Below are 25,837 nucleotides of genomic sequence, written 5' to 3'. Positions count from 1 at the left end.
GCATGATAAAAGCATTAGCTATCAGTTATACAACGGCTAGGTGCACAGCCTCTGAAGCCAGAGAGGACTGACTTGAATGCTGTTTCCTTGCTGAGAGGCCTAGGGCAAGTCACTTGGTCTCTTTCAACCTCATCCTCTCCTCTGTAAAAGGGTGCACAGTTCCGACTACATGGGTAGAAGTAAGGATACGAAAAGGATGTATCTGTGACAAGCTTACCCAGTGCCTAGCATCATTCAATATCACTAAAATGTCAACTCAGGTTATTCCAGGGTCAGCATTTCAAATGAATAATTAAAAGAAAAAACCAACAGCTCTGGGCCAGGCAGGGATCACATCCCCTTTTTATAGGTTAGGAAACTAAAATCATAAGAAGGATGTGTCCCCTGTGCCAGGCAGGGACTCTATAGGCCTCAGCTTGCCTCATTCCTCCATCCTAGGAATGGGCACACAGGCACTCGATTACCAGGGGTCTCCACTACAGGCCTCTCTAGGGACTCCACGGCCTGGGCCTTACCTCGATCTGGCCTATCGTTTCCTGGTACTCCTTGTCTCTCGTCTTGAAGAAGGATTCGGTCTCATGGATCAGGTTGCCCAAGTTTTCTTCCTGCTGGGGAAACAGCACAGAAAGGTCAGATGAGCTGGGTGGTGAGCGCTATGAGGGAAAACAGGGATAAGGGTGATAGGGAAGCGGAGCCTGAGGCCCCAGCTCACCTCGCCTTGCAGGTCGATGGTCGGGTTGCAGTTGGTGAAATCTTCCCAGAGCAGCAGAGTGTCTTCATTCTCCTCCCATGTCAGGCTGTCACAGTCATCATCAAAATCAAAGGTCTCCCGCCTATGGGGGACACCAGAGGGTGTGAATGGACAGAACCAGGGCCCATGCAGGGGACAAAAAGGGACATCTTCCCCAGTGGAAATATATCTATAAAACTGCCTTTAAAAGAGAGAAGTGGTCGCCAAAGGGGCATCTTTCTTATCCAAAGAGTTTAACTCTTTCAAAATGCAGAATGTACATTTGATTTGTACAGTTAAAAGTATATATTTGGGGGCTCAGTGACAGAGTACTTTTCTAGCAGGTGCAAGGCCCTGGGCTTAGTCACCAGTACTGTACACATTTAAAACGCACTCCTTTTTAAAGAAGACAGGCTGTAGTAAGTAGAGACAAAGTATTTTCCCCTCAAGTCCAATCTTGCGATTGCTTTCACTCATTTAACAGCTATTTTTGGGGCCCAAGTTTGAACAAAGCTATTTATATCATTCCCATTTTACAGCTGAGGAAATCACAGCTCAGAAAGAATAACTCCCTTGTTCAAAGCTATAGAGAGCTACATGTAGCAGGAACTGGGGCTAATAGCCAGATCTTTCTGTATCTTTCTATAGCTTTTTCCTCCCTTAAAAAACATCACCAAGCACTGTTCTGTGCTGGGCCTGGACTGGCCACTAAGAAGACACTAAAATGTAACCAACTCCACCCTCAGAATAGTCCTGTGAGGGAAGCATGACTGTTGTTCCCATTCTACAGGTGAGAAAACTGAGGCTCAGAGAGACTAGATGGCCTTCTAGACCAATACATGCTGGAAATTGGATTTGCACTCAAATCCCAAGTGATTTTAGAGTCTCCCTACTGGCTAGAATTGGAAATAGGGAACCAATCATCCAGGTTTTTCCAGGCTTGAAGGATTTCCCAAGATGCACTGGTTACCCCAACTGGAGGGGATGTTAACAATCATTCCAACCAACAGACCTTGTATTAGTGGGAAGGCTGAGCCTAGGCGTTAAACACTCCCACGGAATCAGTGGCACAGCAGAGTGAGGTCTCCAGACTTCCATCCCAGGGTGCTCCCCATCACCACACTTCCTCCCTCAACTCCTTCTTGCATCCTCCAGAGCAGGGCTACCAACCACCCCACCCCAGCCCTCATGGGCTGGGAGCCACTGGGGCTCAGAAGACCTTCTGGTAAAAAGCTGCCTAGAGCGCCCCCTGGAGTCAGGGTGGGAAGCTCCTGCCCAACAGCAGTTCCTGCAGTAGTCTACAGGTGGCTCCAGGAGTCCAGGGACCAGAGCTGGGCTGGGGGTAGGGGAGAGGGGGATTGGAGAGGGAGGCGGGGGTGGGAGCCTTTGGGGTCAATAGTCATGGCAACACAGACACCACTTCCTTCCCAGCGTCTGGGATCTGATGGAAAACCCAGCTGAGGGCAGCGGGCCAGGAAGGACTGGAAGTCTGCCAAGAGCAGGGATGGGAGACGCCCCCTACACCAGGGAGGGGCTGAGGTTGGGCGCTGGCTCTAGTGCAGGACAGCAGCAGATTCCTCAAGCCCAAGCAACTGATTTGGATGAAAACAAAACAGCCTGACGGGTGTGTCATTTAAAGACTTCACTAGAACTGGCGGGGAGGGCAGCCTCTGGCTTGGGTCTGGCCCCATGGCTGGCGCTGATATCAGGGAGAAAACCAGGGCCCGCCTGGGGGTGGGGCAGAGGGTCACTGCTGTGCCTAGAACCACAGGATGGGGTGAGCGGGCAGCGACAGCGATCAGAGGATTATTTTTAACTGAGGCAACTTAACAACCAGATAAATCTAATTAGAGACAGATCCCCATCTAGACCTGTCAGCACCCACATGTACAGCACTGGCTCCTGCCTGATTCCAATGAGACCACTCTTTCCACGTAGGGGGCGCCTTGCCCCGTGGAGCCCCGCCCCCATAGCTCTCCAGATGTGTCCTTTGCAGCTCACCCCATTTCTGTCAGCTTAACCATTCCCTGGGGACTTCATATGAACAGGGACAACTATTTCTTCAGAGAAGCCCCTTAATTCAACCAAATGCCTGGGCATGGTGGCACATGTTCAACACTCTTGAAGGCTTTACTCCTAACTCATCCTAAGTGGATGCATTGGAAAATAATAAATAGCCTCATAAAACTAATAAACTCTACCTAGCATAGGTGAATACTACATATTTTTCATAAAGTGTAGGCAGTGTTCCTAGACATTCCATGAAGGCAGGAGCATGGCAAGGTTGAGCCCAGCCTGGGTGACTTAGTGAGACCCTGTCTCTTAAAAATTAAAAAGCAGCTGGGGATGTAGTTCAGTGTAAAGGCCCTGAGTTCAATTCCCAGTACTTCAATTAATCAGTTAATAAATGAAATTCAAATGAACCTGGCCCGGGGTCTCTGGAGCATGTGACTTGGCCCAGGAATGCCCAGAGCAGCAGCCAGAAAACTTGGACCCAGCCTCTGGTTAGGCTTCTTTTCAAAAGCCCCCTTATCAGCAGAAGAAAACAGGCAATCTAAAGAGGATCTGTGTTAAAAGATGAATCTAGGGGTCTCTGTTATCCTCAAGCAGCAAACCCCCCAAATGCAGCCCTATCTCACGTCTGTGTCACGGGAACAGTAGGCTCAGGGCAGGATCTGGCTGGGGAGCTCCATCCCCACCCCAGCTCCAACTCCTGCCTCCGTCTCTTCATCCTCCTTACAAGTCAGCCAACTTTGCCAAAAAAGGGACCGGGACAAGGACAGTGATGCATGAGGGACAGAAATGGGACATCTCTTCCAAGCGTGCAGACAGCTGGTGTAGGGGACACAGCACTGGACCAGGAGCTTGGGGGTGCTGGCTCTGTCCACTCTTAGAATGACCCTCTCCGAGCCTGTTCCCCATCTGTACAGTGAAGGAGCTGCTGGTGAGCCCCTAGACTGTGCAGTGCCAAGCCAGTCTCACAGCTGGTAGCCCTGGAGAAAGCTGAGTTCTCAGGGTCTAGGTGGCTAACTGCAAGGGACTCCAGAGAAACGGGGCCAGAGGGTGAGAGACACAGGCAGGCCCCAGAGATCAAGTTCCAGCCCTGCCATTTGATGCACCCAATGCCCACATTCACACCTGCCCCCCATCCCTCTCTAGGGCCCTGCTAAAGATATACTGAGAATACAGCACTGGATAGGCAAGGCCACAATGCTACCCTGTTCTCAGGCCGACTGTACCACATGAGGTTTGGTACACCAGCTCTCAGCTTAGGGGCAGGGAAGGGAAGCCCTGCTTAGTAGCATTTGCCAGTTTCCTGCAATAGCAAGTTTCATGCTACTAATGTGACATCACTGAACTTGCACACACACAGCACTGGCACAGTCAGCTTCCAAGAGCTGGTATCAGCTGTCCTGGCCACCAGTGACCATACCAATTCTGCTGCCACCTGGGTAGCAGCTCACAATGGGGGCACTCTAGGGAGACAGGCTGGGGCTGGGTCCCAGCTTTGCCATGTACCAGCTGAGTGTCTTGGGCAAATGGCTTCCCCTCTTGGAGTCTCAGTTTCCTCATCTACAAAGGGGAAGAGATAACCCTGCCTCCAAGGCTGGGTGTCTGGTGTCAGCCATGTGCCCTGTGAGAAGCACCCTGAGCATGGGGGAACCTCAGTGAGTTCCAGGGCCCCTCCTGTGACTCATTCCCAGGGAGACTGGTGGGAGGAGGTCTGCCTGAGCCCACTCCTATGGTCCCTTCTGCTCATGAAGTCATCAGACACAGACTCTTCTATACATGACTAGGCAGGGGACAGCCCAGCTCCTTCATCCTACAGGCAAGAACAGCCCCCTGCCCCAGATGAAAGGTAGCAGGTAACACAAAGGACTGTGGCAAAAAAAAGTGCACAGGCCCTGTCCAGATTTGGGGCCTCCATTCAGCCCTGCCAGCTGTGCCTGGACCTGGTCTTGGGCTTCTAGAGAGAGTGAGAACATGAAATTTCCTAAATTATCACTGTTGCAAATCAGCCCCAATTCTTCCAGAACACTGTGCTGATCCAACCAAACGCATATGCAGGGTGCTCTCAGCCCAGGCCACTGGTGTCCCGTCCTCCCCACCATGCCCTTGGTGTAGGGTACAAAGGCAGCGGGGACACTCACAGCTGGTTAAACATGCGCTTCATCTCATCTGTGATGTTCATGGAGCCGACCTCATCATCTGAGAACCGATTCACCTCACCATCCTGCTCCGAGATGTCATCATCTGATGCCACTTTACGCTCTTTCTTTTTGGGGACCACCTGGACCGGGAAGGAAGAGTAGAGGTAACTAGGGGGTCGGATGGGATGGAGGGCAGGGGCAGGCAGGAAGAGAAGTGGCATCTCAGGGAGTGGATGGTGCTTGGCTGGGCCAGCCACTGTGGGAAAGACGTGTGGGTCTTCTAGGAAGCAGGCAGCGTTAGCAAGAAGCGTGAGGTGGAAGACATGCAGGGTAGAGAACACGGATGCTAGACCCTGCCCTGCCCTGGGAGCCCCCATTCTTCCCTTCACCAGAAAAGCAGCCCCATGAGTTAGGGCAGGGATGGGCCAGACCAGAGTGCAGTCACTGGGGGTGTCTCCGAGCCAGACGCTGAGATCCCATACCCCCGACAGAGCCCACACAGCTCCCAGGGCACTCCTTTCCCATGCACAGGCACAGATGGGTGGCCTGAGGCCCAGGCAGACAAGACGTGAGCGGACGAAGGTGGTATGGGTCCCCTGCTTTCCAGCAGAGGGGCGGCGAGAAGGCATGGAAGGAGAAAGGGCCCCCGAGAGGCCCAGACCCTGCCAGCCACTTCCAAAGTCACACACAGAAAGCGACAGTGCACCATCATGCCCTGGGCTCGAGCAAAAGCCACACCACGACCCCACATTCAGGAAGCAGCCTTCGGAGAATGACATGTGGCCTCAGTCGTCCCCAAGCCCTCTCCCAGGACAAGCCCATCAGTGCTAACTGATTGCTAAGTGTCTCTCTGAGGGACACCCACACTGCACGTCAGGTCTGGGGGTGTCAAGAGACTTCCAGAATGAAATATAGTCAAAGGCTAACAGCTCCTCTTGTGACTGCTGAGGCCCCTTGGCCAGGGTTCAAGTTGGTTCCCTAGATGTATGTCGCACAGCCTGGCAATGGCTCTCCCACCATGGGGACACTGCCCAGTCCTGGCGGCCAGAGGAACAGGCAAAAAGCAAGGCCCACATGGGCCAAAGGACATGTCCTGGAAGGTCAAGACCCTGAGCCCTAACATAGCTCTGCCCACTTTCACACCTAGACACAGCACACAACCCCCTAAGATTCGGTGTCCTCAGCCATGGATGAAGCAGTCAGATTCGACAGTGGAGTCAGCAGGGCCTACAAGTCCGCAAGTCTCTGAGTATGTTTTCCTAGGAGGCAGAAGGTCGGGTTGATGCTACTCCTCAAGAAGGATTTGGGTGGATGCTGGGAGAAGAGGGGCTGGCCGGGCAGCAGGGGAGGCCCGGGTGGCTCTGGAAGGGGGGTGGTGGCTGGTGAGCGGGGTGGCCCTAGTCACCTGGAAGATCTTGGACACGTCTTCCGAGTTCCGCTGCTGTGCGACATCGCACAGCTTGGCCGTGATATCGATTCGGCGGCAGATGTCCATGTCCACCTTCATGGCCTTTTCTTGGATCTTTGTGTCCAGATCTGTCATGGGCTGCAGGGAGGACAGCAGGCAGGGGTTACGTGAGTGAGGGATGGAGCAAGCAGGAGGGGCCTGGCAGAGGTGGGAAGACCCCTAGGTGTTGGGGGAGGCCCCTGGAGTCCAAGGGAGACTTGAGCCTTTCCTGCAAGTGGATGGTCAGGTCAGTGCTGCTCAGGGTGGGGAAGCGGTGTTGGGGCCTCGGAAGGGATGATGTGAGACCGTGGTGTGTGCCAGCCTCCCCGAGGGCTACAAGGCCCCCTCTCAGCAGGAAAGAGAGTCCATGTTTGTTTTGTTAGAGGAAAGAAAAAGGAAATACAACTTCCACTGCTGGGTAGAGTCCCTTTTTTTCCATCCAGCTTGTCCCACCTGTCCCACAAGGCGTGCCCGCCAAGGCACCCCGCTCTCTCCTGGATTCCTCCCTAGCTAACAGCAGAGGGTCATCAAGGATGAGGGGGCTCCTGGGCATGTGGCTCCACCTGGGGCCCCAGGATTCTCCAGCACACCCAGCTGCATGCTCCTGAGCACCAGGAGCCAGGCTAGGCTGAGTCACCACATCTAGGCTCCTCCTCCCCTGGCAGCCTCTCCCTGCACACTACCCACTGCTCGAAGGCAACAAGAAACCCAGGTCCCCAGCAGCAAGGAGGCCTCTGCTGCCCACAGTAACCCCAACCTGAGGTTACTCAGGGGCCCCCAGGTTGTCCAGAGGATGCAGACCGGCCTTTCCTGCCTTAAGTGGCAGCCTGCTGGAGGCCATCCGCCCAGGAGCCTCAGGCTAGCACACCCCAGCCTGCACTGTCACCCCAAACCAGACACCAAGGCCCACGGCACGGTGAGCTGGAAGGAGTCGAGCAACACACACAGGCCATCAGAGGAGCCTGGGAGGGCGATGGGTTAAGCGGCGGATTAATGCATCTCTACTCAGACGGAGGGAGCAGCATGGGGAGGGCAGGAAGGGCGCCTGGTCTCCGAGGCATCCATCCGTCATCCTCAGGACAAACGCAGCCAGCCAGGACTCTAACTAGAAGCCGAGCTCAGAGCCTCGGAGTGAATAAAGCATTCTGCATGATGGGTGTGGGGCAGGTCATAACACCAGGCAGCGGCGGCCGGTGGCACTTACGTCACTCATGAGCCCCTTGAACACCACCAGCTCAGCCTTAAGCCGCTCTATCTTCTCGTTCATCTCCTCCTGGATGGCCTCGGCTTCCTGCGCTGCCTGTGGATGGACATGGGCAGGCTTCAGAGGGGCCAGCACCCGGAGTGGGCAAGGAACTGGACACCTGGGTCCCTCTGAGGCTGGGCACTTGATGTCCCACCAGGCTGGGCACCTACAAGCCAGGGAAAGGTGCCAAGGACCTCATCGTCCCTGCTTGCTTCCCACTGAGCCCTGCTGACTGCTCCAAGCACTTTCCAGAGGATCATTTATGACATGAAAAGATCCGTGGCAGATGCCAAGAGAAAAAGAGCAAGTTAAGGTAACGAGGGACCCCAGCCCATTAAACGGTGAGGTCGACTCCCATGGAATTGCCGATATTTGGCCATCTCTCACCTCAGAAATAGCAAGGTGGCACACATCACCCTAACATGTGCATGCAGATGCATGGGTGGGGGCGCCCTCACATAGAAGAGACTGGAAGGTCGCAATTGCTAGTCTGTGGACAGGCAGAACTGGAGGCAACTTTGATCCTGTTCCATATGCATTTCTGAATTTTCCATATTTAAAAAAATACTTTGTTATAAAAGAAAGAGGGACATTTATTCTTTTCCTTCCACATATTGGTAATTATTTCAGTTTGCCTCCTTCTTAGGCTATAAATGCTTTAAACATTAGAAGGAATTTTTCTTTTTTTTTTTTTGGTTCTCAGATAGGCTAGGCAAGGCCTCTACCACTGAGCTATATCAGCCCACCTAATTCTTAAAATGTTTTGAAAAATCTTTTCATGCCTCCTCACAGAATCACTATTCTTGTTCCCATTTGATTTAGAGGAAAACAAAGTCCAAGAGGTGAAGTTTGCTGCTCAGACTCACCACCGTGGGTCAGCAGCAGAACCCAGAATGCAGAGCCACTAGCCAAGCAGCAAGGGCAATGTGTCCACCATGGAGCCCACTCAGGTTGGGGGGCCCTCCTGGGGATAAGCCTGCCAGTTCTCTCTGAAGCACCAGTCCAAGCTTGAGGGACCTGCAAACTGAGGCTCAGGGGGACTTGGGACCACCTAATACAGCCTCTGTGGGGGGAGACAGGCTGAAGAAGAGGGAGACCTTCTGGCCCCAACAAGACCCAGGCTTCCCAACTCCTGTGGCCAAGCTTTATGCAACTGTGCTGGGCCATTCCTAGCTCTTAAATACAGGAGGCAGAAGAGACCTCCCAGTTTCCCAGAGGAGAGGCTGGAGCAATAGAAGGCACACAGCGCAGGGGCTGTTCTGGGACTCACTGCCTGGCTTTGCCTGGAGAGCCTTGGCCTCATGGCTCTCCCACCCCTCTCCTGGCAGGGACCTCAAGGAATCTCACCTCCTGCAGCGTGTCCACCATGGTCTGGAGGTCCATCCGTTTGGCAAGCTCCTCCTCCCATCTGCAAAAGACAAGAAATACAGTGGTCAGAGGGTGACCTCAGCAAGCCAGTCCAGCCCTCAGTATCCATGCTTGGTATCCAGCCTGTCCCTAGGTTGGGTGGGGAGGGTACGAAGGCAAATCCATCTGTGCATCCACCCAGCTTGGGAGGAGGGCTGGTTAATGCTAACCATAATTCCAGGCAGTGACAAATACCACTTCCAAGGCCTGAGCATGGGACCATGGGGAGACAAGCAGGAGGGATCATCATCCCCTTCACACAAACTGTAAAGTGGGGTGGAAATACTGCTGCTGTTGCTGTTGCCACAAGATGTAGTAAAAAGCTGGGCCTTAGGAGGCAGCCTGAAGCTGACTCATCCTCGGGCTCTCCTTTCCATGTGCAAGAAACAAATTCATTGTGTTAAGCATTGCATTCTTGGGGTCCCTTTGTTCTACAACCCACTTTAACCAGTACAAAAATAACATAGGTGTTGTGATCCCATTTAACAGATGTAGAAACTGAGCTCAGAGGGGCTAAAGGTCTTGCCCCAAAGACATGGCTATCCAATGGGTAAGGACAGAATTCACAGCCAGGCCTGTTTTATTACATTAAAACAAAACTCAACAAATAGGGCTCTTGCTTCTTTAGCATTTATCATACGCCAGGCCCTATTCCAGGGGTGTTCTGCATATCATTTCATTCATACATGCGCTGGCTGAAGCTGAGCAGGAAAGGATGGAGGGGTACAGCCAAGCACAATTCAGTGTACCCCAAGTATTAACTGCAGGATGGTAGCAGCAGCTCCCCTCTGACACTTCCTTAGCCATGGGTACCCTTCTATATGAAGCTGCTCGGTCCCCTGGAAGCCCAGTGGCCTAGGTGTTGTCATCATCCCCATGTAGGGTAAAGAGATCAAGGCTCAGAGTCATGTGCCCAAGACCAGGTGAGGGCAGGGGGAGCTGGGAGCCAGGCCAGGGGAGGCTCCAGACTGACTGCTGAGTCCTCATTTGGGTTCCCCAAGCCCAGCACCCTCAGAGCCTGAAGACCCCTCCTACTTTCCCACCCGTCTGCTCCCTCCCCGGAGGAGCTAGTGGCAGCTTCTTTCCCTCCTTCTGTCCTGGGACATACAGCCAAGCTTCTGTCTTTCCTCACCCCCAGGCTGCTCTCCCCACTTGGCTGCAAAGCAAGGAGGTCTCGAAGCCTTTTAGGATGCTGTGGGCCAGCTAAAAATAGGCCAGAGGGGAGGGAGGGATGAAGAGTGGGTTACATCACCAGCTTTTGGTATCAAGAGAAAATGGATACTGTTTGCACACACAGAGGAAAATTCCTCCTCTCCCCCACCCTAGTGGGGCCTAGCCAGCAGCTCCCTGAGGACTCATGCCCTCCCCTGTTCACTTTAGTCTTTGCCAATCCCACGTTAGCCCACATTAGCTGCCTGGCCTATCCCTGCTCCGGGGTCCAGGGTCCGGACCCAGAGGCCAGAAGGGCTGGGGCCCCTGCCAGCACTGGCGGATGTAGAGGATGCTAAGGAGGGGCAGGGCAGGACCATCTACTGCATGCTCCCTTGTTGTGCAGAGGGAAACTGAGGCTCAGAGTGGACAAGCCGTTTGCCCAAGGTCACCTACGATGTCAGGAGTGAGGCAGAGTCCACCCCAGGCCACCTCTTGCTGAAAAGGACAGGCCCAATGGGGGCGGGGGGAGAAGTTCCCAGGCCTGTTCTCACCTCAGGCCAGCACCATGGGGCATCTGGGGCTTCCTGGAGGAGGTGCAGGCCCACAGATCCCCAGCTGAATCACCTCTCCTGGCTATGCTGCTCTGAGGGGAGAAAGGGGACTCGACTGCTGAGTCTGAATGTGGTGCTGCAGATGCAGCCTGGCTTCTGGAGACAGCCTCGCTGCTATTTCTCACAGCAGGAGTGAGGGATGGCCCTGGGACTGTGGCAGAGCAAAACCTCACCTCTGGGCAGAGGTCAGCAGACCCATTGCACAGCTGGAGAAAATGAGACCCAGAGAGGAAAAACCACTTGCCCAGATCCACACAAGGTGAAGTGAGCCCACAACTTTGGACTTCCAGATAGTTAAGAGCAAACATCTGTTGGCCAGCATGGTCCAGGTCCTATACACGTACACACACACATCTGCTTTAACATGAATTATTAACCCTGAAATTCAGAGAGGCGAGGCAGCTTGTCTAAGGCCACACAGTTAGCAAACAGGGAGCTGGGATTAACATCTAGCCCGGCTCTAAAGCAGCAAGCATGAGACAGGGGATCACCAGCAATCTTGTTCCCTGCAGACCCTGACTCAGCGGGTGTGGGTGGGGCAGACGGTTCCCCAGCGGTGCTGGTCTGCACCCAACCAGGTTCTGGGAGATGCACGATCCAGTGCCTCCACCTCCTACTCCTTGCACCCCAAGTTGTACACCTAACCCCTCCAGCACGCTTCCTGGGATGCATTCCAGGGTGAGCTTGCATGAGTGATTTCATGGGCCTTTTATTCCCAAAGCAGGGCTCGGTGGGCAGCTGGCTCACCTGCCCCAGAGTATGGAAGACAGACCCCACGTGTGGAAGGCAGCTGGCTGTGCACATGGAGTCCACTGCCCTGAAGACGTCCCTCCCTGCAGTGATGGCAGGAGCGCCCGACTCAGTGGGTGCCAGTGTTGACAGTGCAGAAAACCCCGGTCCTTCAGCTGCTGAGGAGTGGGGGGTGAAGGTCCAGATAGGCGATGTCTTTCTTGCAGCACCCAGACACCTAACATCTTCTGCAATTCAGCTCAGAGCAAGGGAGCACCCAGCTTCACCAAAAACTGGTCAATCAAATGGTTGGCTCTAAGGTTTTAACATCCACTTCCCCAACACCATCCCTTCCTGCCTGGCCCTGGCCCCACAGTTAGGTTTTGGGCGGGAGGATGTCCTGGGCAGAGGAAACAGCACAGTGTCTTCATAGCAGGAAGGCAAGGCCAGCCTCCCACCGAGAGGGGGCACACCTGCCCGGGGACTGGGGTGGGTGGATACGGTTTCCTGCTCTTAGCCCCAGCGCACACCAATGACCAAAAGGAACCAATGCTAAAAGATGGTAGAGCTTGGAATCAAACTCGGGTCTGGCAGATTTCAATTCCTGGGCCCTCTAAGGCCAAAAGGGCCCCTGGGGACATCTGAGACTCGGAGCTGGAGAAGAAGGGCTGGGGTGACCTTAGAGACCACCTCTGGGCATGAGGTGAGGATCTCCCCAGCAGACAACCCTGACCCACCCACTCAGTCCTTTCAACTCCTCCCTTCAAGTGCTGGATAAGGGAAAGGAGAAGAGGGATATTCACTGTTACCTCTGGGAGTGTTCTCCAAGTTAGGCATCTGTCCACATACATATAAAATATCATTTACACCCCACCCCTGCCCTCCAAGGATTATTTCCATCTTGCAGATAAGGAAATGGTTAGGTAACTCCTTCCCCTTTCCCTCCCCCTCTGCCTCCTGAAATCCCATCCCTTCTCCTAGACTTGTCTAAAATGTCATCTTCTCCCCAAGCCTCAGCATCCACTTCAAGTGTCTTCCTGCCTGGAATTCTAGGGTTTTGAGGTGCCTGCCCTGGGAGCCCCTGCCCCATCTTTCCAGGCCACCTAGCCATGCTGTCCCATGGCACAAGGCTCTCACTCAAAAGAGCCAGCCCTGTGACACCAGACCACACAAGGAGGCCACCTCCATCTTCGCTACCACACCAGGGTCTGGTGGTACCCACCCACCTCAAGATGTCTCGGGCATCACGGGCTCTGGCTGAATGGGGCAAAGAGGAAACACAGGGTGACCTCCTTGGTCTTGGTGGGAAAGGAGAGGAGCAGGGTCTCAAGCTGAGGTCTCCCAACCAGGCCTCACTCAGTGGTTATAATCACCACTCCTTGCTCACTGCCATATTCCCTGCTCCTAAAACCTGCCAGGCGCTTGGCCAGAGTAAGACATTTACTGAATATTTTGTTGGATGGATGGATGGATGGATGGATGGACGGACGGATGGATGGAGGACTCATTCCTGGGCCTCCCATCCCCCTCCTTTGCCCAGCCACAGCCTCTTTCCCCAGAGCATCTGGGGCTCCCGGGCCAGGAGCTCCTGGGAGCCAAGTTCCCAGCACAGGCCAGGCCTCCCTGTGTCTGCCTGGCTCCAGAGCCTCTCCCTGGAGACAGGCTGGAGAGGGACCGCCAGGGCAGGAAGCAGGCAGCTTTCCCTATCCTCCTGCCCAAGGCTCCAGAGCCAGGGAGGGGTGGCAGGGATATCAGGACAATGCATGCAGGGAGAGGAAAGGACTCCACAGAACGACACTTGGTAAGACGTGGGGCCTCAGCCACCATTTTAACAAATCAGGCACATGTGGGAGGCTGGTGGCCGGGAGGGGGAGGCAGCAGCACAGGCCCCTGTGGTATCCCCACATTCCTGAGGAGCCACCACCGGGACCACGTGACTGACAAGAAATCTCAACTGGTCAGTGGGGGAGGGGCAGCTTCCAAGTTCCAACCCTCACTCTGCCCCTCCCCCATCCACTCAAAATGACACACAGACCTAGGAAAAGGGCAACTAAGCTGGTCTAAGTGGGGCGGAAACATAAGCTGAAGCCCACAAAGGGACTGACTCAGAGGGTTTTCACTTCCTGTGCTGTCAAAGGAGACAGACAGCTTGGGAGGAAAGTGGGTGCAGACCTGGTGAATAATTAAAGTTTCTGGGGGCCCGGGATTTAGCTCAGTGGTTCTGCTGCCTGCCTCGAAAGTGCAAGGACCCAAGTTCGATCCCCGGCACCAAAAAAAAAAAAAAAGTAAAGAATTAAAGTTTCTGGGACAGACACGGACACTTCAATCCTTCCCCCAGCTTCCCAGCTGTGTTTGACCTCAGGCAAGTCAACTGCCCTCCCTGGGCCTCAGTTTCCCCACCAGTGATGTGAGGTGGGAAGCACTAGAGTCCTTCTGAGAGGTGGGAGACTCCATGAGGAAGAAGAGGGTGAAAATACCCAGTCCCGCCCTGGTACAGAGTAGCAGGCTGAGACTCTGCAGCTCAATCTAGACTGCACCTCGGGCAGCCGCCTGGGCACACCTCGCAGAGAGGGGAGCAGTGGCACGCCCGGCCGACTCACTCAGGCGATGGGAAACAGCTCAGGTGAGGCTGGGCCAGGGCCATCAGTGGAAAACTTCAATCGGGGCCAAGTGTGGGCCTGGCTTGGGCAGCAGGCAGGTGGGGGTGGAGAATAGCTTCCTTCCCGGTTGGTGGGTCGGGTCAAGGACCTCTCTCCTCCACCCTGCTCACTGGAGATGTTGCCCAGCTGGTGCCCCTGCCCAGCCAGAGCCCTGCAGCTCTTCGCTGTCTCCTACACATGCTTGAAGAGTGCTGTCCTGTGGGCAGTGCCTTGGCCTATGTGCCCTGCTGAACTAGAGAAGGGGCTGCTGCAGAGGCAGCCTAGGGGGACCCTCCCATGGGGCGCAACCAGCTTCCGCTGAGCCCTGCTAGAGAGCCCCCAAGCCCCCAAAGTTGAGTATGAATCAACTTCCTCATTCCATACCACCCCCTTTCATACCTTGGAGGAGCCACGTTGGTGGCAGAATGCAGATAAGGAAACAGAGTGGGAGGGGGTGGAGCTGGGAATACAAGAACAGAACCCCCACCACCAACCAGGGTTGCATCCTGCAGCAGCTGTGCACCAAACACAGGAGTGTCTCACCTCCTTTCTTCCTCCTCCCACTTGGGGTACTGTGATCATTTCTTCTCCCCAAAAAAGGACAGCCAGGAAGCTCAAGCTTCCTGCAGGCGAGCAGGAAGGCCTCCTGCCTGCCTTCCCCTTCTGCTCCCACCCCACCTCCCTATCTCCGTGGAGCCCCCAGTCCCCAGGATCAGACATCTCAGGGACATGCCCATCAGAACTGCCCAGCTGTACTCTGCTGCTCTCAGAAGGAAACACAAATTAAATGCCAACTGACTGTCTCCATGGTGGAGGTATTAATTTAATGTGAACACTTAACCAGGGCAGCTGGCTCCATTACTGGCCGGCAGTAATGGCCTGGGCAGGCCAGAGTGTGGGCTGCAAGCAGGTGATGGGGTCCAGTTGAGGAGCCGCCACCTGCAGGCACTCAGGTCTGCCCTAATCTGAACCAGCAGCCTCAGCCAGGGATGCCAGCAGGCAAGGTCAGGCAAGGCTGCTCAGAGGGGAGAGAGGTCTCGTGACCCCAGGGGAAAAGGTACTGGGTGGGAGGCAGCAGATCCCATTTCAAGTCCTGGCTGTGTTTCAAGTTTGGTGCAACATGGGCAAGTTCCTTCTCGGCCCCGGGCCTCAGTTTCTCCATCTGTGATAGGATCTCCAAGAATCCCTCTGGACATGACATTTGCAGTACTACTTGCAGAGCCTGGGTATGGCCCCTCATTGGACCCTAGAAAAGGTGACATTCAGTATTATTCTAGGCAATGCCAGGCCTCTGGCTGCTGGCCCTTACCACCCTGAGCACCCAATCCCTGGCCAACAAGCAGCGGCTGGGATGGCAATATGCATTAGTTCCACACAGTCCTCAAGCCACTTGCCATGAGCCACTCGGGCCTTGTAGAATCAAAGATTGTGGGTATCCTGGCCCTACAAGGAAAGTGGGCAAACCCAGAAAGCCGTCTCCCACCTCACTGTCCCTGGAGGGGCTGCTACCTCCAACTAGAAACCAGTTTGCACCTCTGTAGACTGGGTGTCCCTGGCCAAGTCCCTTCCCTCCTCCAGATCACTTTCCCTCTAGTAACACAATGAGGTTAAGCTGGATGAAGTCTCAGGGCCACCCAGCCACAGCAGACACCAACCTCCCTGGTCCCTCACCGAGCACAAAACCATCTGATAAGCCACAAAGTTTCAAAAGCCAGCTGGACAGCTGGGGATTTAGCTCAGTTGTTCTGCCGCCTGCCTCGCAAGCACAAGGTCCCTAGTTCGATCCCCAGTACCAAAAAAAGAAAACTTAAAAAAAAATTTTAAGGCCAGCTAGGACAAAGTCCTTGAGTCCAAACCTGTGTGGTGGAGAGAACAGAGGCCCTGGAGTCAAGTCCTAGCTATACTGCTTGTCGCTCTGTGACCTCAAGCAAGTTACACGTCCTCTCAGGGCCTTAGTAATCACGACCCGTCTCACAGGGGTTTTGCAACTGTCCCATGATATAATAAAGAAAAGATGCCCAAAACAGTGCCAGGCACACTAGGAGCATGTAGTCAGTGCCCTCATCCTCCTGATCGTCCAATGACAGTCACTCAGGGAGACCACAGTGAATCACAGGGCCAGACCTATACCCAAGGCTGTCTGACCCCAGAGCCACTAAGCTGCCATAGTCATGTTCCCAATGGTGACAGCACCAATGGTGACAACAATGAGCTAGGTGCCACTGTCACCCGGCTGGCTGACCACAGCACATGCGGGGGGGGGGGGGTGACAGGAGAGAAACGGCCACTGATCCCCCCTGCCAGCGAAACCCAGGTAACATCAGCTTCTTCCCTCTGAGTCCCCAGATGAACCCTACAAATTAGCAGGCATGCCTCAGCCTTGGAGATCTGTCCTCATGAGGTCTGTCCTCATAAGGGCCACCACGGCAGCAGGGAGACTGAGGCAGGAGAGCCAGCTGTTTTCATGCACCATTAGACAGGCACCAGGTATGCAGGGCATCCTCCTGGGCCAACTGATCACCTGCCCCAATGACAACTGAGGTTTCAGTTCTTTTATGAGCTATTTTCCAGACTACGCAGTGTCCAGGTACCTAGTATGGAACAGTAAAACACCTCTGAAGAAATGGCAGTTGGTGGACATATGTAATCCAGAGTGGCAGGCTGGGCAGTGCCCTCTCTCAGGGGTCCCCAATCAGAAACCACTCCTAAATGGACACCCCCCAACCCAGCAAGGCCGCACCCAGAGGGACAGTTACTTGTGGGGCATCCCATGCAAGAAGAATCAGCACCCCAAACTGTAGGCCGCTGTGGGGTTCCAGGGCACAATTTCCAGCCTCTTCCAGGCATGAGTGCCCCTTCCTCGCCTCTTCTAGGAGGGCTATATACGACTTCCCCAGGATGCACCATCATGCCCATCAGGTGTTTCCAGTCCCGGGGCCTGCTTTTGCCATGACATCCGGGGTGCTATAAATTTCTACTTCCCTGTTTCTCCATCACACTGCCCTCCCGGAAGATGCATTCACTAAAAAAACCAAAAACACTAATTATGTACCAACCATTTTACTCCTGTCACGAGTCCCTACCATACGTCTGTGAGCTGGATGTTATCATTCCCATTTTACAGATGAGAACACTGAGGCTCAGGTGAAAAGACTTGCTCAAAGTCAAACCCAGGTCCATCTGACTCCCAGCCCTGTGAAACTCTTCCCCTATGCAGGACCCTCAGTTCACTGCTCAGAAAATGCCCCTGATTGCAACGCCAAGTACAAGGCACAGATATGTGCAGTCACAATCACTGACTTGGAAAAGAGCCGCTTAGCTAGGGGAACTCTGCCCACAAACTCATTTCTCTGGGCCCCTGAACCAGGTAAAGAATGGCCTTAGCCTTCCACTACCTCCTCCCACAGAGGCCACCCATGGGGATAGCGCATGGTGACAAAAAGAGCTAGCTTTAGAGTCGAACAGAAGTGAATTCGAACCCCAACATTTCAAGCACTTGCTCCTGGGAAATGACTTCCTACACCCTGCACCACCCTGTGACCAGTGTGACACAGGGATCATCAAGGTCTCCGATGGCTGCTAATTCATGAAAGAGATGCTGTACATGGGCTCTGGAAAAACAGAACTCTTGTCCCTTCCCCTCCCTGTCACTGAGTGCTCCCATCTATCCAGTCTCAGTTTCTTCATCTCAATGGTCTCTCAGTTTTGCCCTGGTTCTGCTGCACTGCAGACATCAGAATGGAGGGGCTGTGGACCACTCTGTGGACCTTATGGACCTAGAATCTGTCTTTTTGTGACTGGCTTACTTCACTTAGCATAATGTCTTCACGGTTCATCTACACTGTAGTATACATCAAAATGTCCTTTCTCCTATGGTTTGCAATAGGTTTTACGGTTTCGTTTTGTTCACAGAGTCTCACGATGTTGCCCAGGTTGACTTTGAACTCTCAATCCTTCTGCTTCAGCCTCCTGAGTAGCTAGGATTATGGGCTGTGCCACCACACCCAGCTTTCCTGTGGTCTGAGTGTGTCCTCAGAGGTCTTCGTGCTGGACACGTGGTCCTCAGTGTGATGATGCTGAGAGATAGTAGACCTATTGAGAGACACTGTCCTCAGAAGGGGCTTCTCATGGGACCCTGGTGGGAAGCCTGGGTCCTCCCCATTCCCTGGCTTCCTGTCTCACCCTGTGATTGCTCCCTCTCACATGTTCCCCCATGATGTGACACAGCCAGTGGTCTCTTCACCAGAGTCTGTGCCATGCTGTTGGGACTTCTCAGTCTCCAAAACTGGAGGCTACATCTCATATTTTTTTTCTAGTATGGGGAATCAAACTTAGGACCTTGTGTTTGCCAGGCAGGCAAGGTGCCACTGAGCTACAACCCTGGCACTACATCTTATTTTTATAATTATCCAGCCTCATGTATTTTGTTTTAGCAACAGAAAACAGGCTCATATACTCTCCTCTGCCCCATGATTAATTTTGAATGATGTCATGTATACTTAGTCAAAAAGTCAAAACCACTCAAATTTTAAGACAAAAATACCTGCTTATTTTCCCCTTATTCTCTAAATTGCAGGAGGGTTTTATAATGATGACAGAGAGAAACACACATACACACACACACACACACACACACACACACACACACACAAACACAAGTAAGCCAAACAAAAAATTTCAAAGCTCACCTAAATCTCCCTCCCTGAGTAACCACTGATATTGGCAGCATGTCCTTCCCAACTTTCTCTTGTAAGATTCTTTTTTCTTATAAGATTTTCAAAAGTGGCAAAGGGATCCAACCATGTGTAGTTCTCAAGTGTACTTTTTCCACCTAACAATACACGGCAGTGTCCCTCCTGAGCCAGTGGTTCAGCAGACAGGTGTGGTGCCATGGGTTTAGTGGGTCCCGACTGTCACTGCCAAGTCCTAACAATCTAAACAACACGGCAAAGAGCACCCCAGTGCACTCACACCAGCATATCGGTCCAGATACCCCAAATGGCTACTGTGACAAGGGGCAGACTTAGGAAAGGCTTTATGACCCCTAAAGCCTCTGTGTGAGACGTGAGGGGCCATGTGTATGGGGCACAGAAAGTGCAGGTGCCTGAAGCCACACTGCCCACCACTCCCTACTACAGCCTCCCAGCTGCCCAAGGAGCCAAGCAACAGCAGGATCCCCAGGTGACACCCTGGCTCCTGCAATAGCACTATTTTGTGCCTCCGTTTCCCTAAGAATCAAAATGCTTCTGTCCATTCATCCTGCCCTTCCTTGTGGATGGCACTTTGCCTTCCATAAAGAGCAAGGGTGAGAGATTAGGTTCATAGAGCCATGAGTCCAACCACTGGCCACTGAAAGAACAGAGGCCCCACCTCATGGGTAGTAAGCCCTGGGCAAGCAGCCATATGCTAGCTGAGGCAAGAGGAAATAGTGTCCCCTCTAGGGGTAAGAGGCTCTCTTTGCACTGCAAGGCTCTGGTCACTTGGTACTGAGGCTGTCTGTTACCCACCCATCCCCCTACTTAGCTCTTGAAAAATCAGGCCCATCTCTGGATCACAGCTACAACTTCAGCACCCAGCACAGAGCTTGGTACACAGCAGGCGCTGGATAAAAAGGGCCCTTTGAGGATCACTTCCAGTGCCTTCCCTAGAAGATCCAATCTAGGGCCAGTGCCGCCCTGACTCACAATGGCCTTGGACATGGCCTCCCTGCCTGCCCCTCCAGCCAGCCTGTTTACCCGGAGCTTCCACAGAGCAGGCCAGCTTTGCTACTCTCTTCTTTTCACTTCAAAGCCAGGCCAACTGCACCTGGGCTCTCCCTCCGAAGGACATGGCTTCTGGCCCGGGCCTGGCCAAGCCCCCAGAGCCCCTCCAACTCACCCCTCCCCAGCACCATCCAGCCCTCAGCCTCTGGGACTCCAGCTGACTCTTGCCCAAGTTCAGAAGCCAGCAGGAGGTCCAGGCACCAAGTCTCTGGACACCAGGCCAAGAAGCAGAAGGCCCCAGGGTCTGTCCCCAGGAGGGCGTGGGGCCCCACCCAGGGGTATGTTTACAGCTTTGAGAAAAACAGCAACTCCCAAGGCTATTTTGGAAACCTAATATGCACTTTCAGTCTCTCCACTGTTTATTCCAAGTGGCAAGCAGGTGAACACAGGGCCCCATGGGCCAGCAACTCTGTGTAGCTTCCCATCAGAGCCACTTCACTCCCCCAACAGCCCGGGGCCAACTGCCTGGGATTCCTTCTTTGCCTCCCTTGTCATCCCCAGCCTGGAAAGCCAAGCAGAGCCCGCCAGGCAAGGGTTGGGGCCTCATTCTGGGCTTACAAACCAGCTCTGCAGCCTTGAGCCAAGTCACCTGAGTCCAGGACTCAGTCTCCCTATCTGTATAACAGGGACAACCAACCCCCAGGACAAGCTGATTAGTGGAGGAAAGACAAGCTGAAACTGGGTCCACAAGGGGTAAAAAAAAAAAAAAGGCATAAAACTCAGAACCCCAGGACATCAGAGGGGAACTCCCAGCAGTCCAGGCCATTCATAAACAAGTAGGAAGCCCAGGGAGGTGACAGGATGTGTCCAAGTTCACACAGCCAAGCTAGGCGGGGGAGTTGGTTCAGCTCTAGAACCTGTGAGCTTCCTGCCATGCTGCTGGCCAGGGGAGGAGCGCATTTCTAAGCAGTGTCCAGGAGAAAGGCGGGGAGAGAGACAGGACCCGCTGATGAACACAGAGCCTGTGCAACCAAAGGGTCCAGGTGGGGACTGCCTGGGTGCGTGCTGCCCCCACTGATCTCCCTGGCTGGCTGGGAATGGAGAGCTCCAGGTGCAGCTGGGACAGGTAATTACACCACAATGCTGGAGCTTGCCGAGAGAGGGATTAGTGACTAAGCACAGCTCAAGGGGACAGACTCACTTCTTAACACCCACCTCCTGCTGGCATGGCCCATACATTCAGCGTGATGCAAAGCCACGGCGCGGGGCAGCCCCCGACCCAATACACACACACCCAAGGGTTCCTCCAGCCTGGACATGCACCAGGGTCTTCTCTCAGCGAACAGAAAAGTCTCAAGTCCTCTCAAGTCTCCTGTCCTCTCAAGACAGGAGGGGAGATGGAATGGGACAAAGACACCCAGAGAAGCTTTATGACAAGAAAGCCCCTGGCAGTTCATCTTGTTAATGCAGTCGCTCACTTCCTTGTCCCCATTCTGCTGATTTGAAAACTGAGGCTCACAGAGGTGCAGTGACTTATCCAGGGCCCCAGAATCATAACAGTTAACATTAGGAAGTGTTAGCATGTACCAGGCACTATTTAGTCATTTAATCTTCACAGCAACCTTATGAGGCAGGTACTATTATCATGTCTATTTTAAAGATGCAAAACTGAGGACCAGGGAAGTGAAGTAACTTGTCCAAGATCACAGAGCTCAGAAGTGGTTGAGCCAGGGCTTGAATCCAGTCTGGCTTTGGAGCCTGAGTACAGAACCATCAGACTTCCCTGCTCTGCAGGGGCAGAAGCTGGGTTGAAACCCAGATTCCAAAGCCTGGACTCGTTTCTGAGACAGGTGGCCTCACATTGAAAGGGAGAAGGAGGCAGAGTGTGCGGCTCAGTCTCCCAGGGATCTGAAAGGACCACAAGGGGCGTCACCCCAAAACTCCCAGCGGGTGGCCAGGCTGGGCACAGCAGGGGCCCTGCCTATGTGGTCTGTGTAGCTGCATTGGCCTGCCCCAGCCTTCACTGGGGGAAGAGCTCCTGGTCTGCAGATGACAAAGTCCCCAAGGGGAATCTCCCAGGTAGTGCCAGAAGTCCACCCTAGGCAAAGGACAGGGTCACCAAGTCTGGCTCTGCCAAGGGACTGGCACAAAACAGCTCCTTTTCCCACCAAACCCAGCCGGGGACTCCTTTCCCCTGAGCTATGGCCCTCCAACCACATGATCCTGGTCGGAATTCAGCAAAACGCCAAAGGGGATGTGATTGGGAAAGAGGGAAAATGAGGGGCTGGCCTGGAGGTAGGAGGGAGGCCATCTGAACCTGTCCTTTGCTCCCTTCTCCAAATACTTCAGCATCAGACACACCCAGGTTGGCCACCTGGAACAGCCCCTCTCCTGGGTGACCTGGAAAGAGAGACTTCACCTCTTTGATCCTCACTTTCCTCACCTATGAAATTGGGTGACAACAATACCTGCCTCTTTCAGTTGTAAGGATGTGACATGATCCCAAACCCCAAGTGCTCAGTAGCAGTTTGTCCATCCTAGCAGCAGGCCCCTCTTTTGGTAGCTAGAGGGCTGTCACAGTGTCCAGGCTCTAGGCGTGACAGATACGCTCTTCCTTCCTCAGATGCTTCATCTGCTGGTTCTTTCTCCCCGACTCTGGGACTACAGCACAGTCTGGCAGCCTGAGTCACAGGATAAGTATTGATTGGATGGACCAGCTTGTGAGCTAGGGCCATAGGGTGGAGGAAGGTCCAGATTCGAGTCTGTTCTGTCTGCTCTGATTTGCTGTGTGATCATGGGCCTGTCCCGGCACTTCTCTGGACCCATCTGCACGAGGAAGCCCAGACTCCTCAGCACCACAGAACCAGCTACCCAGGGCATCCTGCCCAGAGGGCGTCTTTCCCAGGTGGCCTGGCCTCACAGGGACAGATAGCAGGGTCCACACCTACCCCAGCAGGCCTACAAAGGCAGCAAGTGGACCTCCTCCTGGTGACTTTGCCTTGGACAGATGTGACACAGTATAGCATCTGTTGGGCCAGATGGCCTGGATGGCCTGAGGGGCCAGGACACCAGCTGGGAGTCTGGCTCACAGGCAGAGCTGCTTAACTCCTTCCCGCCCCAGGCCCAGGAGCTGGTGGCCCCTTGGCAACTTGCTCCCGGCTGCACTGCACAGGAAGTCTCTACCCTGGAAGGTGAGGGGGCTCCCTGGGGCCAAAAAGGAGTCTGGGCGGCTGGGGATGAGAGGGACACTGGGCACAGAAGGCACTGTGGTGGCTCCCAGGGCAGCCATGGAGCACCAGGAATCTGCTGAGCAGGGACCAGCAGGTGAGGGTGGTGACTCCAGGCCAGGAGCCTGGGGCAGCCACAAGGGACACCTGTGTGGAGCAGGGACCACAGGCACCTTTATCAAAGGAGAAGGCCCAAACATCGAAACATCACTGTCCCATAGAGGTGGACTCCCAGCTCTGCCATGCTGGCTGAATGGCCAAGCACACATGGCCTCTCTGGTCCTCAGTTTTCTCATCAGGCAAGGGGGGCCAGGGTTATCTCTGGGCTCTAGGGCCATTTCCGGCTCAGAGGGCTCCATGACTCTAGGAGAAGGAATGTGCCTCCTTGCCAGGAGCCTGGAGGACACTAATGGGACCAGCCAGATCCTTCCTATTCAGAGCATGTCCCAGCTCGAGTCTGACTCAAGACCCAGGCCTCTCAGGAGGGTGAAGAAAGGGAGCTTAGAGGTACTTGCCAACCCAGAGGGGCCACAGCACTGCCTTGAGTATAATGACCAGGCAGCTGATGTCTACTCATTTTCCTACACTGGGGAAAACCATGAGAAAAAATGCAGCATTCGGGATTATGGCTAGAGACCAGGGAGCACTTCCCAGTGGGAAAGGCTGGAACCAGATCCTGGAAGGCAGGAGTAGGGGAAGGCTCTGTGATGCTCTTTCTGGGCAACAAGACCTTCAAGGAGGGTCTGCAGTGGTCCTGGCCTTGAGGTGAAAGATGGGCAGGTAATCCCCGCTGACAGCAAGCCAGGGTCCAGCAGGAAGGCATCGCTCAGGGATTTGGCCGACCGATGTTCCCAAAGGGCAAGGTGACAACTCAGGGCAGAGCACAGCTCCCTCCCACTGTGCAGTGGGCCCCTCCGATGCACCTCAGGACAGAGGTTTTACAGGGTTCCAGAGAAGCCCAAGAACACATCCAAATAGCTGAGGGGGAAGGGCTGGGTAGGCAGGCTCCCAGCCAGGAGTGACAGCTGTCAGTCAGCATGGCAGAGAGGCAAAAACATGGGCCTGGGATCTAGACAGCCCCAGCTGAGTCCTGGCTCTGCTATCAACTTGCTGTACCACTTGGGCAAGTCACTGCCCCTCTCTGAAAAATAGGAAGGGGAACTAAGCAATCTCTAAGGACTTTTCCAGCCCAGATGTGAAAGCCATGTGGAAAGCCCCCTCGCATCAGCAAGCTCCTAGTTCATACAGTATCAAGCCCGAAGCCCAAGCACAGGCGTGACCAGAGAGACCCAGAAAATGATGGATGAATGAGCAGGTGGGATGATCACGAAGGAGACCAGAAGGTCCTCCGTTTCCCCTGGGACAACGCCTTTCCGCTGCCCCATGAGGCTTTCCCCTTATCACTTTCCAGGGACTGCAGCCCTCCAGAGCTCCTTCTCTAACTTGCACAGCCGTGATCCAAGCAGTGACTCAACTCTGAACGCTGAAGACAGAGATGAAAGCGCCGTGCCCTGGGCTGTCTCAGCCTGCAGAACCCCTCCCAAAGCCAGACGTGAGACGAAGCCCTGTGGTGGGGGAACTTAGTGATGATCCACCAAGCCAAGGAGACCCAGGCACACGTGTCAGCTCTGCCACTCTAGATGTGACAAGTGATAGGTCATTTCACCTTCTGAGACTCAGCTTTCTCACCTCTGTGATAAGTGTAACCACTGCAACCTTGCAGAAGCATGGTGAGGTCCCAGAGAGTCCACACAGCTTACACCGTGATGGGAAATAAGTGCTTGGGTGTGGCAGATACTATGGGATCCTGCCATCCCTGGAGGCCTGAGAGCAGCCAGGTCTCCCAGGGCTCCCCTGCTCCCCTCCAGCCCCCACCTGGCTTCTCCACAGGGGGAGGGGGGTGATGTGCCTGTGCTTAAACCAGCAGAAGCTACAAAGCAGCCTTTGTCTCACAGACTAAACCCTAAACCGTGGCCCTGACGTCAACCCCGGAAAAACAATGCCAGCCAGCATTCAATGTCACCCTGTGCCAAGGTCTGGGAGTGAGTGCTTCACACACAAGACCTGGAGGAGGCTGTGGATGAACTCTCAGGAGCCATGTGCCTGTCCCCTCTGGAGGCCCAAAAGGAAGGCAGCTGCCTAGCTGCCCTGAACCCCTGTCTTCCAACTCCCCATCTCAGCCCCAGAAAGAGAGCCCAGAACATGAGCCAAGTTCTCAGCCTGGCACACAGCCCAAGTGAGGTGGAAAGCACTCTCGCGCACGGTTTCCCAGATGCAGACCTGAATCCCAGCCTGGCTCTGCTACACACTGAGACCCCCGACCAGCACTGTGAGGCTGGGACATCCCATGATCCCCAGGAAGGCTCTCGGTGACATTCTGTGCTGGACACAGCCTTGAATACTAGGTCCTGACCTCACGGTCACCCCACACTGACAGTCTGCTAGGGAGAAGAAAGGATGTGACCTTCTCCTTCCTGGCCAGCCAGGCAGCCCTACTGGGGAGCCGAAGTGCCCAGAACACAAAAGGCCAGTCTGCAGCTGGAAGGGAAAGGAAGTAGGCAGTTCTCTGGGGTCGGGGCCTGCAGGCTGGGGAGCCCCAGGCCAGGGCAGGGCAGAGGGGACAGAAAGGGAACAGCTAAGCACTCCACACACACTACGCCACTGGACCCTCATGGCCACCTAGGAGCTAAGGTCCTCATCCCACTTCACAGTCAACACAAGTGAGGCTCAGCAGCAATGTGAACCCAGGCAGTCTCAGCCCAGGGCCAAAGCTCCCTCCCACCCAAGGGAAGGCCT

The 25,837-nt window shown here is 54.3% G+C and overlaps 1 protein-coding gene across 3 annotated transcripts in view; it reads right to left on the bottom strand.

The window, feature by feature from the left end:
• Iffo2 (intermediate filament family orphan 2) overlaps positions 1–25,837 on the bottom strand; it is a 40,977-nt gene that overhangs the window by 2,573 nt on the left and 12,567 nt on the right. Inside the window, exons 2-7 of one of the 3 annotated variants that reach the window (XM_004850410.4) lie at positions 8,922–8,982; positions 7,533–7,628; positions 6,287–6,427; positions 4,882–5,021; positions 713–833; positions 516–608 (exon numbers count right to left, since the gene is read on the bottom strand). In XM_004850410.4, the coding sequence (XP_004850467.1) occupies positions 516–608; positions 713–833; positions 4,882–5,021; positions 6,287–6,427; positions 7,533–7,628; positions 8,922–8,982 (652 nt within the window). The remainder of the gene's footprint in view (positions 1–515; positions 609–712; positions 834–4,881; positions 5,022–6,286; positions 6,428–7,532; positions 7,629–8,921; positions 8,983–25,837) is intronic. The other 2 variants (XM_021262929.2, XM_021262930.2) reach the window with 2 other exon arrangements.

The sequence above is a fragment of the Heterocephalus glaber genome, unplaced genomic scaffold (genome assembly GCF_053883595.1).
Source record: "Heterocephalus glaber isolate CG9 unplaced genomic scaffold, H.glaber_assembly_v1.0 deba00001452, whole genome shotgun sequence".
NCBI lineage: Eukaryota > Metazoa > Chordata > Mammalia > Rodentia > Bathyergidae > Heterocephalus > Heterocephalus glaber.
The sequence above is the reverse complement of the archived record's forward strand: the minus strand, read 5'-3'. Positions and strand labels throughout refer to the sequence as shown.